The sequence below is a fragment of the Dryobates pubescens genome, chromosome 5 (assembly GCF_014839835.1).
Source record: "Dryobates pubescens isolate bDryPub1 chromosome 5, bDryPub1.pri, whole genome shotgun sequence".
Lineage (NCBI taxonomy): Eukaryota > Metazoa > Chordata > Aves > Piciformes > Picidae > Dryobates > Dryobates pubescens.
In genome coordinates this window covers 4,593,600-4,606,636 of record NC_071616.1, presented here as the reverse complement: position 1 = coordinate 4,606,636, position 13,037 = coordinate 4,593,600, and the positions used below count along the sequence as shown (strand labels likewise).

The 13,037-nt window shown below is 47.2% G+C and overlaps 1 protein-coding gene across 2 annotated transcripts in view; it reads right to left on the bottom strand.

The window, feature by feature from the left end:
* AMBRA1 (autophagy and beclin 1 regulator 1) overlaps positions 1 to 13,037 on the bottom strand; it is a 172,012-nt gene that overhangs the window by 123,057 nt on the left and 35,918 nt on the right. For both annotated transcript variants that reach the window (XM_054161469.1, XM_054161470.1), the window contains exon 8: positions 7,327 to 7,413. In XM_054161469.1, the coding sequence (XP_054017444.1) occupies positions 7,327 to 7,413 (87 nt within the window). The remainder of the gene's footprint in view (positions 1 to 7,326; positions 7,414 to 13,037) is intronic.

The following is a 13,037-nucleotide window of genomic DNA, read 5'->3' as shown; positions in this document are numbered from 1 at the left end:
TTGCTAGCATTGGTAAGGTTCAAGTATCTTGCTCTAAATGCTCTTGCTCTTGCAAGTGCTCAAGCGCAAGCTACTACACAGCAGTATCCACAGCTACAGCCAGGCATCTAGAGCAGCTGGCTGTATTTATGGACAACACCAACATTTCTACACAAAGACTGCTTCTCTTCACTATTCTCCATTTTAGTATCTTCTGAGGAAGTACATTAAAAAACAATCACAATCTCCTGACTGACACCCGCCTAAACATGAGCCAGCAGTGTGCCCAGGTGGCCAAGAAGGCCAATGGCATCCTGGCATGCATTAAGAACAGTGTGGCCAGAAGGAGCAAGGAAGTCATTGTGCCCCTGTACTCTGCATTGGTTAGGCCACACCTTGAGTCCTGTGTCCAGTTGTGGGCCCCTCAGTTTAAGAAGGACATTGAGACACTTCAATGCTTCCAGAGAAGGGCAACAAGTCTGGTGAGAGGCCTTGAGCACAAGCCTTATGAGGAGAGGCTGAGGCAGCTGGGCTTGTTTAGCCTGGAGAAGAGGAGCCTCAGGGGAGACCTCATTGCTCTCTACAACTACCTGAAGGGAGATTGTAGCCAGGAGGGAGCTGGTCTCTTCTCTCAAGCAATCAGCACCAGAACAAGAGAACACAGTCTCAAACTGTGCCAGGGGAGGTTTAGGCTGGAGGTGAGGAGAAAGTTCTTCACCGAGAGAGTTGTTAGCCATTGGAATGTGCTGCCCAGGGAGGTTGTGGAGTCACCATCCCTGGAGATGTTCAAGAGGGGATTGGACGTGGCACTGGGTGCCATGGTCTAGTCATGGGGCCTGTGGTGACAGGTTGGACTTGATGATCTCTGAGGTCTTTTCCAACCTTATTGATTCTATGAAATGCAGCCTGGGAGCATCTTTTTGATTACTTAAATAAACAAAAGTGGCTCTTTAGCAGAAGTTTAGGTTCCTCTGCAGATTGTTTTCAGAGCGCAGAACATATGGAAGCTGTGGAGAATGACAGAGCAGCCAAGCTGCAACAAGGCTGCAGAGAAAGACTGCTGTGGTCTACTCAAAAAAATTCATTCCAAACCTTAGGGAACCTCAAAAAAGCGTCCTCTCTGCCTCACCCCTGGTCTAGGTTATTCCTATACAGCATCACTGCAGACAGTAAATCATAGCATCAGTCAGGATTGGAAGGGACCACAAGGATCATTTAGTTCCAACCCCCCTGCCATGGGCAGGGACACCCCACACTAGATCAGGCTGGCCAGAGCCTCATCCAGCCTGGGCTTAAACACCTCCAAGGACGGGGCCTCAACCACCTCCCTGGACAACCCATTCCAGGGCTTCACCACTCTCATGGTGAAGAACTTCCTCCTCACCTCCAGCCTGAATCTCCCCACCTCCAGCTTCATTCCATTCCCCCTAGTCCTATCACTCCCTGAGATCCTGAGAAGTCCCTCCCCAGCCTTCCTGTAGGCCCCTTTCAGATACTGGAAGGCCATGATGCAGGAACAAAACTAACATAAAACACACCCAGAAATAAATTCTTCAGATCATGTGGTTAAAAAAAAAAAAGCCACCCAAAAACCTCCATCAGAGACAGCTTGGCCTTAAGGAGGTTTTTTTTATTTATATCTATATATAGATAGATAATTTCAATATATATTAAGAACACATCCACACACAGATATATATAGATGTATATTTCACTTTTGTTTCACTGTTCCACACTGTTATTTAAGAACATATGAAAGTCATAACTTTCTGTAATGCTGCTACACCAAAACCCTCCAAATGCAATAATGCTCCTTTTAATCACATCCCCAGTTTCTAATAAGTGGAAGGGAAACTTAAAAGAGATCCCACTAGACTAGCACATCATAAGGTTTATCGAGGAGGGCTCTATAATCCTGCTGCACTCAAACACCCAGCTTGTGCTGGTTATGCATCTATGAACCTTGAGCATTTCCTGGAACAATTAACCCTCTCCAAAGAAGTTTCCACACTGAACTTCTCTCCAAAGCTCCCTGGCAATCCAAGCTACCACAGTTTCTGCCACAAACTAAGGAAAACAAACAAACAGTCTTTACCTGGCACATGAAGACCATCATATTCAGAGGGCTGGAGCACCTCTGCTATTATGGATTATGGAACAGGTCATCTTGAGTGCAATCACACAGCACTTACAGGATGGCCAAGGGATCAGGCCCAGCCAGCATGGATTTAGGAAGGGCAGGTCCTGCCTGCCCAACCTGATCTCCTACTATGATCAGGTGACTGCCTGGTGGATGTGGGGCAGGCTGTGGATGTAGTCTACCTGGACCTCAGCAAGGCCTTTGACACTGTCCCCCACAGCAAACTCCTGGCTAAGCTGTCAGCCCATGGCTTGGATGGGAGCACACTGCGATGGGTTAGGAACTGGCTGGAGGCTGAGCCCAGAGAGTGGTGGTGAATGGTGCCACAGCCAGCTGGCGGCCAGGCACCAGTGGTGTGCACCAAGGATCAGTGCTGGGCCCCAGCCTCTTTAACAGCTTTATTGATGATCTGGATGAGGGCATTGAGTCCATCATCAGTAAATTTGTGGATGACATCAAGCTGGGGGCAGGAGCTGATCTGCTGGAGGGTAGAGAGGCTCTGCAGAGGGACCTCGACAGGCTGCACAGATGGGCAGAGTCCAAGGGCATGAGATTGAACACATCCAAGTGCCGGGTTCTGCACATAGGCCACAGCAACCCCATGCAGTGGTACAGGCTGGGGTCAGAGTGGATGGAGAGCAGCCAGGCAGAGAGGGACCTGGAGGTATTGGTCGATGGTAGGCTGAACATGAGCCTGCAGTGTGCCCAGGCAGCCAAGAGGGCCAATAGCATCCTGGCCTGCATCAAGAACAGTGTGGCCAGCAGGAGCAGGGAGGTCATTCTGCCCTGTACACTGCACTGGTTAGGCCACACCTCGAGTACTGTGTCCAGTTCAGGAAGGATGCTGACTTGCTGTAGCGTGTCCAGAGAAGGGCAACAAAGTTGGTAAAGGGTTTGGAACACAAGCCCTATGAGAAGAGACTGAGGGAGCTGGGGTTGCTTAGCCTGGAGAGGAGGAGACTCAGGGGTGACCTTATTGCTCTCTACAACTACCTGAAGGGAGGTTGTAGACAGGTGGAGGTTGGTCTCTTCTCTCAGCCAGCCAGCACCAGAACAAGAGGACACAGTCTCAAGCTGTGCCAGGGGAGGTTTAGGCTGGATGTTAGGAAGAAGTTTTGTACAGAGAGAGTGATTGCCCATTGGAACAGGCTGCCTGGGGAGGTAGTGGAGTCACCATCATGGAGGTGTTCAGGAGGACACTTGATGGGGTGCTTGGTGCCATGGTTTAGTTGTTAAGGTGGGTTGAATTGGTTGATGGCTTGGACCCAATGATCTTGAAGGTCTCTTCCAACCTGGTTTATTCTATTCTATTCGATGAAGATGGGCTGTGAGAATTTGGGCTGTTCAGCACGGAGCAGAGAAGGTTCTGGGGACACCTTAGAGCTGCATTTCAGTATCTGAAGGGGACCCACAGGAAGGCTGGGGAAGGACTGTTGAGAAGGGTTTGTAGTAACAGGCCGGGAGGCAACGGTTCCAAACCGGTTCCTGGTAGATTTCGGTTGGATACAAGGAGGAAGTTCCTTGCAGTGAGAGTGGTGAAATACTGAAACAATTTGCACAGGGCTGCGCCTGAGGGCCTGGAGACATTCAAGATCAAGATGGAAGGTGGTTGTAGACAGGAAGGGGTTGGTCTCTTCTCCCAGGCAACCAGCACCAGAACAAGGGGACACAGTCTCAAGCTGTGCCAGGGGAGGTTTGGACTCGAGGTGAGGAAAAAGTTCTTCACCGAGCGAGTCATTTGTCATTGGAATGGGCTCCCCGGGGAGGTGGTGGAGTCGCTGTCCCTGGAGGTGTTCAAGGGGAGATTGGACGTGGCACTTGGTGCCATGGTCTAGTTGTGGAGTCTGTTGGGACAGGTTGGACTTGATGATCCTTGGGGTCTCTTCCAACCTTGGTTATACTGTGATACTGTGATCACATTCAGTGTGGCCCTGGGCAGCCTGAGCTATTTGGAGATGTCTCTGTTCGCTGCAGGGTGGTTGGACCAGATGACCTTTGAGGGTCCCTTCCAACCCAATGCAATCTGTGAGCACTATTTCAAAAATGCCTTCAAGTAGAACAATATTTTTGGACACCACTCCCATGCTAGGGAATGTCTCAGATATTGATCCCTTCATAGACATTTTACTGAGCTTCATCAGAATCACAGAATCACCCAGGTTGCAAGAGACCTCAAAGATCATCAAGTCCAACCTGTCACCATAGACCCCATAACTAAACCATGGCTTCAAGTGCCACGTCCAATCCCCTCTTGAACACCTCCAGGGATGGGGACTCCACCACCTCCCTGGGCAGCACATTCCAATGGCTAACAACTCTCTCAGTGAAGAACTTTCTCCTCACCTCCAGCCTAAACTTCCCCTGCTGCAGCTTGAGACTGTGTCCCCTTGTTCTGGTGCTGGTTGCCTGGGAGAAGAAACCAACCCCCTCCTGGCTACAACCTCCCTTCAGGTAGCTGTAGAGAGCAATAAGGTCTCCCCTGAGCCTTCTCAGGTGGGCAGGGATCTGCCCACCTATTCTAAGACTCATTATCATATGCCTGCCTTCTATTTAGCATAACTTTGTTTATGTAGATGATGTAACTATATAAGATGAAGAAAACTATTGTAAAGCTGCTGTGGAGGTGGAGTTTTGTCCCCTCTCAAGCCCAGCGCACTGCTTTGCTTGCCTTTTATTGCTTTGCTTGCCTTTTATTACCTTTTTAAGATCTTTTAGTGCCAATAAAACTGCTACCAGAAACTTTTACCTGGAGTCATCTGTAACAGGTGCCCAGAGTTATTTCTCCCCAAATGTAGGGCACTGCACATGGCCTTATTGAACCCCTTGAGGTTTGCCTTTGCCCAGCTCTCCAGACTGTCCAGACCTCACTGGATGGCAGTGCAGCCTTATGGTATATCAGCCATTCCACCTCCCCCAGCTTTGTGTCATGCAGACAGGTAAAGTGCAGATTTTGTTGTTGATGGTGCAAAAAAATTCTGAGTTGGTTTTTTTAAATGAAGACTCAACTAAGGTAATTCAGATTATTTTCTTACAATGGCACTCCTGAACTGTCCTCAATGACAAACCCGAGTAGCCTTCATCCCATGCAGCTATGCTAGAGGTTCCTGTGGCAGTTTTAGGCTGATGCCTAGGAAATTTCCCCACAGATCTTGAGCAGAAAGTGATAGAAGGTAAATAAATTACCATTGGATGCAAAAGAAAAATAATGATAAGGTCTAAATAATCCCATTGGTCTGATAACAAAAAGTTAGCTGTATAAACTGTTCTCTCTCTTTCTCAGCATTCTGCTCCAGCTGATACTAGCTGGTAGCTTTTGCTTGGCTATTGCTGACCTTGGCTGCATTCTTATTGTGGCTAAGTATTAATAAGCTACTCTGCTTTTCTCCTCTTTCTCTTTCCCTTGTTGGGGGTTGGAGAGAGGGGGAATAGAATAGAACAAAACAAAACAGAACAGACCAGGTTGGAGGAGACCTTTCAGATCGTTGAGACCAACCTATCATTCAACACCATCTAATCAACTAAACCATGGCATCAAGCACCCCATCCAGTCTCTTCCTAAACACCTCCAGTGATGGTGACTCCACCACCTCCCTGGGCAGCCCATTTCAATGGCTAATCACTATTTCTATGAAGAACTTCTTCCTAACATCCAGCCTAAACCTCCCCTGGCACAGCTTGAAACTGTGTCAGCCCCCTGGTTCTGTCCAGGGGGGTTCTTGTGTAGTTTCTAACTTGTAAATGTTGTGTATTTTGTACACATCCATTGTCTTTCCTGTTTCCAGACTGTAGTTTTGCTTGTAAATACAGTTTCATTTGCTTCCATCAAGTGAGCTGGCCTGGCAATTTTATTTTGGGGGGGGGGGTAATTCGCTCAAATTAGTTGGGAGGTAGTTTCAACCCCCCGCAGTTCCCCCCAGAGGCTAAATCAGATCTATTTCACACTTAGTGAATTTTCCTCATTCATAGCTTTATTAAAGCCATCTGAGGGGGAAAAAAAAAAAAAAAAAAAAAAGTCTTATCTGTCACAATTTATTCTTTGAAAGCTTCCAAAGCTGCTTGCTGTTCACGATTCTATCATTCCTTCTGACAGAGTCTCTGGGTCACAGCATCCCATCTGTTGCTTTCTTAGTACGCTAAGTCGAAACCACAAGGATCACTCCTTTCCATTCCTGGTAACTCTGCCATGCCTGTCCTCTGAAACACGCCCACCTCCTCTGGAGATCAAGCAGCACTACAGGTGTTTCTATGCCTAATGTCAATGATTCATGACTCTCAGAAGTTGGCAGAGTTTTGTTCTTGAGCATCCCTAACGTCCTGGTTACATCTTCTCTGTCACAGACACATTCGTGGAGACATTCCATTCTCCCAGGCATGTTATCTGCTCACACCAGCTCCTAACTGCCTTTACTGCATTCTTCCTTAATCTTAAATAGACTGTTTGGGGTTTCTATATTCCTCTGAGATGACACATTTGATATCTTCTCATTTACTGTTGGACCTGCTTCTTACCTAATCTTCTCCATCCTAAATGATTTCAGGAATCCCTGTGCTTATTACTTCAACAGTAATTTTGTGCTGTTCTCCTCATTGTCCCCCAGACCTAACAGCTTAGAATCGTAGAATCAACAAGGTTGGAAAAGACCTCAAAGATAACTCAAGTCCAACCCATCACTACAGACCTCATGACTACTAGACCATGGCACCAAGTGCCACATCCAATCCCTCTTGAACACCTCCAGGGATGACGACTCCACCACCTCCCTGGGCAGCACATTCCAATGGCCAATTACTCTGTGAAGAACTTTCTCCTCACCTCCAGCCTAAACTTCCCCTGGCACAGCTTGAGACTGTGTCCTCTTGTTCTGGTGCTGCTTGCCTGGGAGAAGAGACCAACCCCTTCCTGGCTACAACCTCCTTTCAGGTAGCTGTAGAGAGCAATAAGGTCTCCCCTGAGCCTCCTCTTCTCCAGGCTAAACAACCCCAGCTCCCTCAGCCTCTCTTCATAGGGCTGTTCTCAAGGCCTCTCACCAGCCTCGTTGCCCTTCTCTGGACACATTCAAGTGTCTCACTGTGCATGTTCTCATTTGGTTTGCACCCTGTCCCCATGGCATGTTCCTGAAGAGGACATGTGTCCAACATTAGAACTATTCCCAAAGGATTCAGTAAGTTATGCCATTTTGTCTGCTTAGATTGCATTTAGCTCTTACCTGGCTGGATCTGGGTAGATCGGATGTTCCCGGGACCCTGCTCCATCGTAGCGAGATAATGAAATGAGGGAAGACTCCAACAACCTCCTGGAAAAGGGGGGGGGGGGGAAGGAAAGAAAGAAAGGACAAAGTCATTAACCATTCAATAACATTCCCCCCATTAACATCCTACTTTCTGAAACCTCTTAAGACTCTTCCTATCATCAGTGCAGAGAATTCCATAACGTACTGAAGAACACCTAGAGTAAGAACGAAAAGTGGCCCCAAACCTGCTTCCAATTTCAAGAGAACAATGCAGATGGCTACTTCTCCTTTGCAGACAAGTCACCCCAGTTTGTCAGGTCCATAAACACTAAAGCTGCAATGGCCATCTGTCAAATCCTCACCCACTCAAAAGTGGCTACACCGGAAACGGGTCAAGGAGCTCAGGACAAAGAACACACCTTGGTATGCGGGCTCTAAGGGCACCACATGTTTATTCACAGTAAGAGATTCAACCTCAGTCTCAAGGCTCAGAAAGGGATGTTTTCAGCTACCAAGAAAAAAAACAACCTGTTTGTTTCCTCTCTATCTTAATCAGCCACAGTGAGAGAGACCAAAAATTCATGCCAGAAGTAAATGTATGCAAATGCAGCCAGACAGCTTGAATGTGCAAGAAGTGAGTCTGAGTCATGAAGGCAGGAGAATCAAAAGTATGTAACAGGAACATGTCCTCCACTCTGGCTTCTACATGCAATTCCATCTAGCTTCTTGTCATGAAGCAGAGGACGGCATTGTTTCAAGCCTGACTCATTTAAGACTGTTGCAGCCATTAGATTAAACAAGAGAGATGATTTGGGGTGGGTATGGAGAGTGGAAAAATCCCACTGTTACAAGTTTACAAGGCTGCCGAGTTCCCTTTCAAGTCTTTTTGCTTTGGAACTCCTGCTAAATTCGGGATTGCAGTCTTTCAACTCAACAAAAAACCGTTGTGTTTTGAAAATCCAAAGAGGACCAACACCACATCTGTTCTGTTCACCCACACACGTAATTGGTGAGAAAGACTTGAACTGATCAGTCTTGCAGTTAGCATTGGCAGGACACCACGTTGTCAGGAATACAGGAAGGGCCAGATATAATCCCCACCCAACTTCCTATTTCTGGCCAGCTAAAGACAGTTGAAATACAAATGAAATATGGTTTTGTTTGGTTAGGTTGTTTCCCCCATCAGCAGCAGCCCCCCAGTCAGCATTTCAAGGCGACTCTTCATTGTCTTCCAGAGATAAGAATAAGTCTAAAAATTACTTAAACTTTTCCTTATAAATATAGAATACAGAAAACAGCAACAGATCACTCAGGTTACTTAGAAATGCAGCTGTCAGCTTGAGAGCCTCAGTGCTTGCTCCAAAGCACTGGGATGCTACAAAAGGTAAGAAATCCTGTCCTTTCTGGTGCAAAGTTGCTTGGCAACCATTTGTCCTATTCAAGAGCAGTTACCAAACGTCTTACACGGAGATCAATTAATTCATTCCCCACCTTACAGAGCCAAAAGCTCTAACCTTCCACACTGCTAGATACCAGGAATTCTTTGGCTCCCCTGGAAGCTGCCACACTCCAGTCCTGCCTTACCAAACTCTCCTGATCCAAACATACAAGTCAATACAATATATGCTACAGCAGCTAATCCAGAACAAACACAACAGCTTTATGTGGCAGACCTGAAGTCAAACCTCTGAGGTAGGCTTATCACATGCATCACATACAAACTGCTTTTATTCCTTCTGGGGGAAAGGTAAACAGTCTAAAATTATCAAAAAGGATATCCTACCTAGTAAGTCAGATGGCCCCTTTCTAAACCACAGTCTCAGAGGTCAGAGACTGAGTTACTGCCACTGCAACACGCTTTTTAGCAGTCTGCCCTTCAGAGCCATTCATGCAGAGCACTCCAACACCAGCAGTTTGCAAGCAGCCTGGATACACAGCAGAAGCTGCCTTGCTGGAGGGTCCTGATTAATCCCTGGACTTAAATCAGAAAGAAAGAGCTGCCACAGCACACAGATCCCAGCAGGGTTTGAGCTAGAACAGAACTAATTCTGTTCAGTAATTTTACTGCTCAGCTCAGTCTCTTCTAAGCGACTGCACTTTCTGAAGCTAATGGCACATTTCAGCAGTGTCTGCTTCTAGCAGTGAGAACATTTGATGTTTACAGTTACTACCAAGGACTGATGTGCAGAAAGGCTCATGCCTTGCTTGAACTTGTTCCTATGGAGACTCAATGTCACTGCTAAACCTTGTGTACTACACTGGGGGCGCAGCGCGTAAAAGACCACAACTGCGGGGAGAAGCGGATGGAGCAGATGACCCCAAACTGACCAAAGGATTCCATCCCATGTATGTCATATTTGGTATAAAGCTGAAGAATCATAAGGGCCAAGCTCTTTTCTTCAATGGCCAGAGTACAAGGAGAACTCTGTTCTGCCTTAGATGCCAGTCCCTGTGTTTCTGAACCCAGTTCCTGAATCTGGCTCCCATCTGATGCCGAGTCTGGTCACAGTGTCAGCGGTGACAGCGATGAAATTGCCACCAGAGGGTTTGGGGTTGATAGTGGTTTGCATCAATTTATATATGCTCCATTTTATTAGTTTCCTTAAAGCTGTTTGAGTCTTCTTTTCCAGCCCTTCCCTTTCTCTTCCCCTTTGGGAAACATCTGTCATTCACCTAGCAGCCATCCCAGCCCTGAACACCGACAGGGCCACAACTCCGAAACCAGCAGTTGCCTCCTCAGAGATGTGAGCGACCTGCACACAGCACAAAGTGCTTTGTCTGATGTCATTTTCTTGCAATGTCTACAGTGTTCTGGATAATGTGCACACAAGTAATCAAACTCATCATCCCTGTTGAAAGTCTTGGTGCCTATGCACTAGATATGCATCCCTGTTGAAAGTCTTGGTGCCTATGCACTAGATATGCCACCCTCTTGCCTAACTTTTTGGGGTCTATCTACTAAAAGATACAACAAAATCAGAGCCAGAATGGCAGATGACCAGTACACACTGCAAGGCCCAGTTAGAAAGGAGTCTCCAGGTATCTAACCATGTTTCTCTTCTCACCTTCGGACAGGCTGGCAATTTCTGAGTCAGTGCTTTTCTCAGACAAGTTCACCTTCAGAAAGCAGCCAGCAGCTGTGCTGAAGGAAATCACAATGTGCATCAACCAGAGGAAACCAGAAGGGTGTGGAAGCAGGAGCAAGGCACACCTCATAGTAACTTGGTGTGGGTCTGCCAAGAGTCCTTCTGAGTGGCTTGGGAACAGCACTTTGGGGAATCTACTGTTCTCATCTCTACACCCCATCTGACCCTTAAAATAACTACCTGAAGAACCTTGCTTTACCCTGTACCTCAGTTGAGAACTGGTGTGTGTTACTTCAGTAAAGCACAAGCCAACAGCTGCTTGGGCCACAGGATGGATAGATATCCAGGTGAACCTCCTGCAGACCTCAGAGCCCTGTGGTTTTACCTGAGCAGCCTGCTGCTCCACCCTGTGAAGCAACTGGAGCTGCTGCTAAAGCTTTTGGAGCACATCCTTCACCAGAAGGGCTCCTTAGAACAGCAGCTCCAGGGTGGTGGGGAGCAGGAAGACAAGCACACTCAGTTAAACCCCCTCCCCGGAATCTACTCCAAGGCTGTGCTGTGCAAGCTAAGATAGACTGCCTTTCCAACAGAGCTTTCCAGGCCTGCCAAGACCAAACTCAGCTCCTGCTCTGTCTCATGTTGAAGCACACAATCCACGTGTCAGAGCCACATTCAGTGGACACCTATAGCTCAGCTACAGTAACTGCTAAATGCTACAGCTGATTCGAAGCCTGATTCTTAGATGTCCCAGATCACTAAGCAATGAAAAGGTAGCTGTAAATACATAAAGTAGGCAGGAAAAACAAAACAAGGCAAAATGCAATCTCATGAGACCCAGATGGACCATCTATGTGCTTCATGCTCCAGACTGCAGCAGTATCTGTACTGAAACCAGAGTGCTAAACACAAATAAAAATTATTATTCAACTAATTCATTCTAGGCTGAACTGCTGAGGCCCACATTTCAGATCCAAATGCATTTGGTACTGACAAATGGGTTCAATAATAGATACACTGCTGGAGTCATCAATAAAGTGTCCTATCTGTGACACTGCTAGTGTAACCTACTGCCCCCCAAGGAAGGCACAGATAACTTTTGAAATTCATGTTGGAGAAGAGGAGGCTCAGGGGTGACCTCATTGCTCTCTACAACTACCTGAAAGGTGGTTGTAGCCAGGAAGGGGTTGGTCTCTTCTCTCTAGCAACCAGCGCCAGGGGAAGTTTGGGCTCGAGGTGAGGAGAAAGTTCTTCACTGAGAGAGTTGTTAGCCTTTGGAATGTGCTGCCCAGGGAGGTGGTGGAGTCACCATCCCTGGAGGTGTTCAAGAGGGGATTGGACGTGGCACTTGGTGCCATGGTCTAGTCTGTGGTGACAGGCTGGACTCGATCTTTGAGGTCTCTTCCAACCTTGGTGATACTGTGATACTCTTTCAAGCCTTAGGTGTCATATTCACAGCTTTGGCCACCCAAAGCCCCAGAAGAGACACAAACTGTCTATAAGGGAGCCCAAAGCATAAGGCAGCCCAACATCCTACTACACTAAATGCTGAGGTTGGGAGCAGTTCTCTTAAGGGCAATAAATGCCATCCATGGATACACAGAAGCAGTCTTATTGCAGAGAACTGCTAGCCACTAGACCTCCCATTTCCAACAGCGAAGCATGCAAAGAGAAAACAGAAACACACATTGCTTGCAGCTCCTTTGGAAGCAGTTCAGTAGCTCCTGCTTGACTTTTGCATCCTTCCTGGAGGTTACAGCATGTTCTTCCTCTCTCATACCCCCCAGTTTTGCTACCCAGATACGTAACAGGCTAACACAAGCCTCTGTGGAAGCAACTGCTCCACTATCTCTGTCTAGACAATATGAAATTGTCACAAGTGACATCTAAAGTACAATTAGCAGAGAAACTGCAATTTCCACTCCTCTCCCCCGCTCACCAGGAAAGAAAAAATGTTGGGGGAAAAAAAAATAAAAATCACACATTATCATCCTCCAGGCTGTCAGTCAATGCCACAATGAAGATTAACTCTGCTCACCCTAAGAGATTCTTCTGGCCCAGCTTGCTAAAACAGGAGGGGGAGGGGGGAGGGGGGTTGTAGTTTTCCCTTGGTTTATGCCTTTTTTTATTATTATTATTTTATTAAAAGCACAACAAGAAGATAAAAATTGCCTCTGTTCAGAAGCACTGAGATCTCAGCAGACTCCTTTTCTGTCAGGCATCAGCAGCTGTGGAATTGCTGCTCTACACGGGCTCGGTTACCTCAGGCCTGCAAACAGCAGCAACTGCTCGCGAGGTGGGAAGGGAAGCAAGGGCCAAGTGACAGGACGCAGGGGAGACCGAAAGTGCATGCACACAACACACTACAAGCAGAAAAGGGAAATGTCTCAGGGCTGCAGCAGCTGAATGCCAGAAGCTGCAGCTCAAGGAGATAAAAAAAAAAAGTCATGAAGCAACCTCCTCACAGCACATCTGCCATTGGACTATACCCACACTCTCCCACGGGGGCGAGGATCACCAAAGCCTCTTGCGACAGCATGATTCATCGCAGCAGGCTTCGAGAAGATACTTAAATGCAGCAGATTTAACTTCTCAGTAACAGTT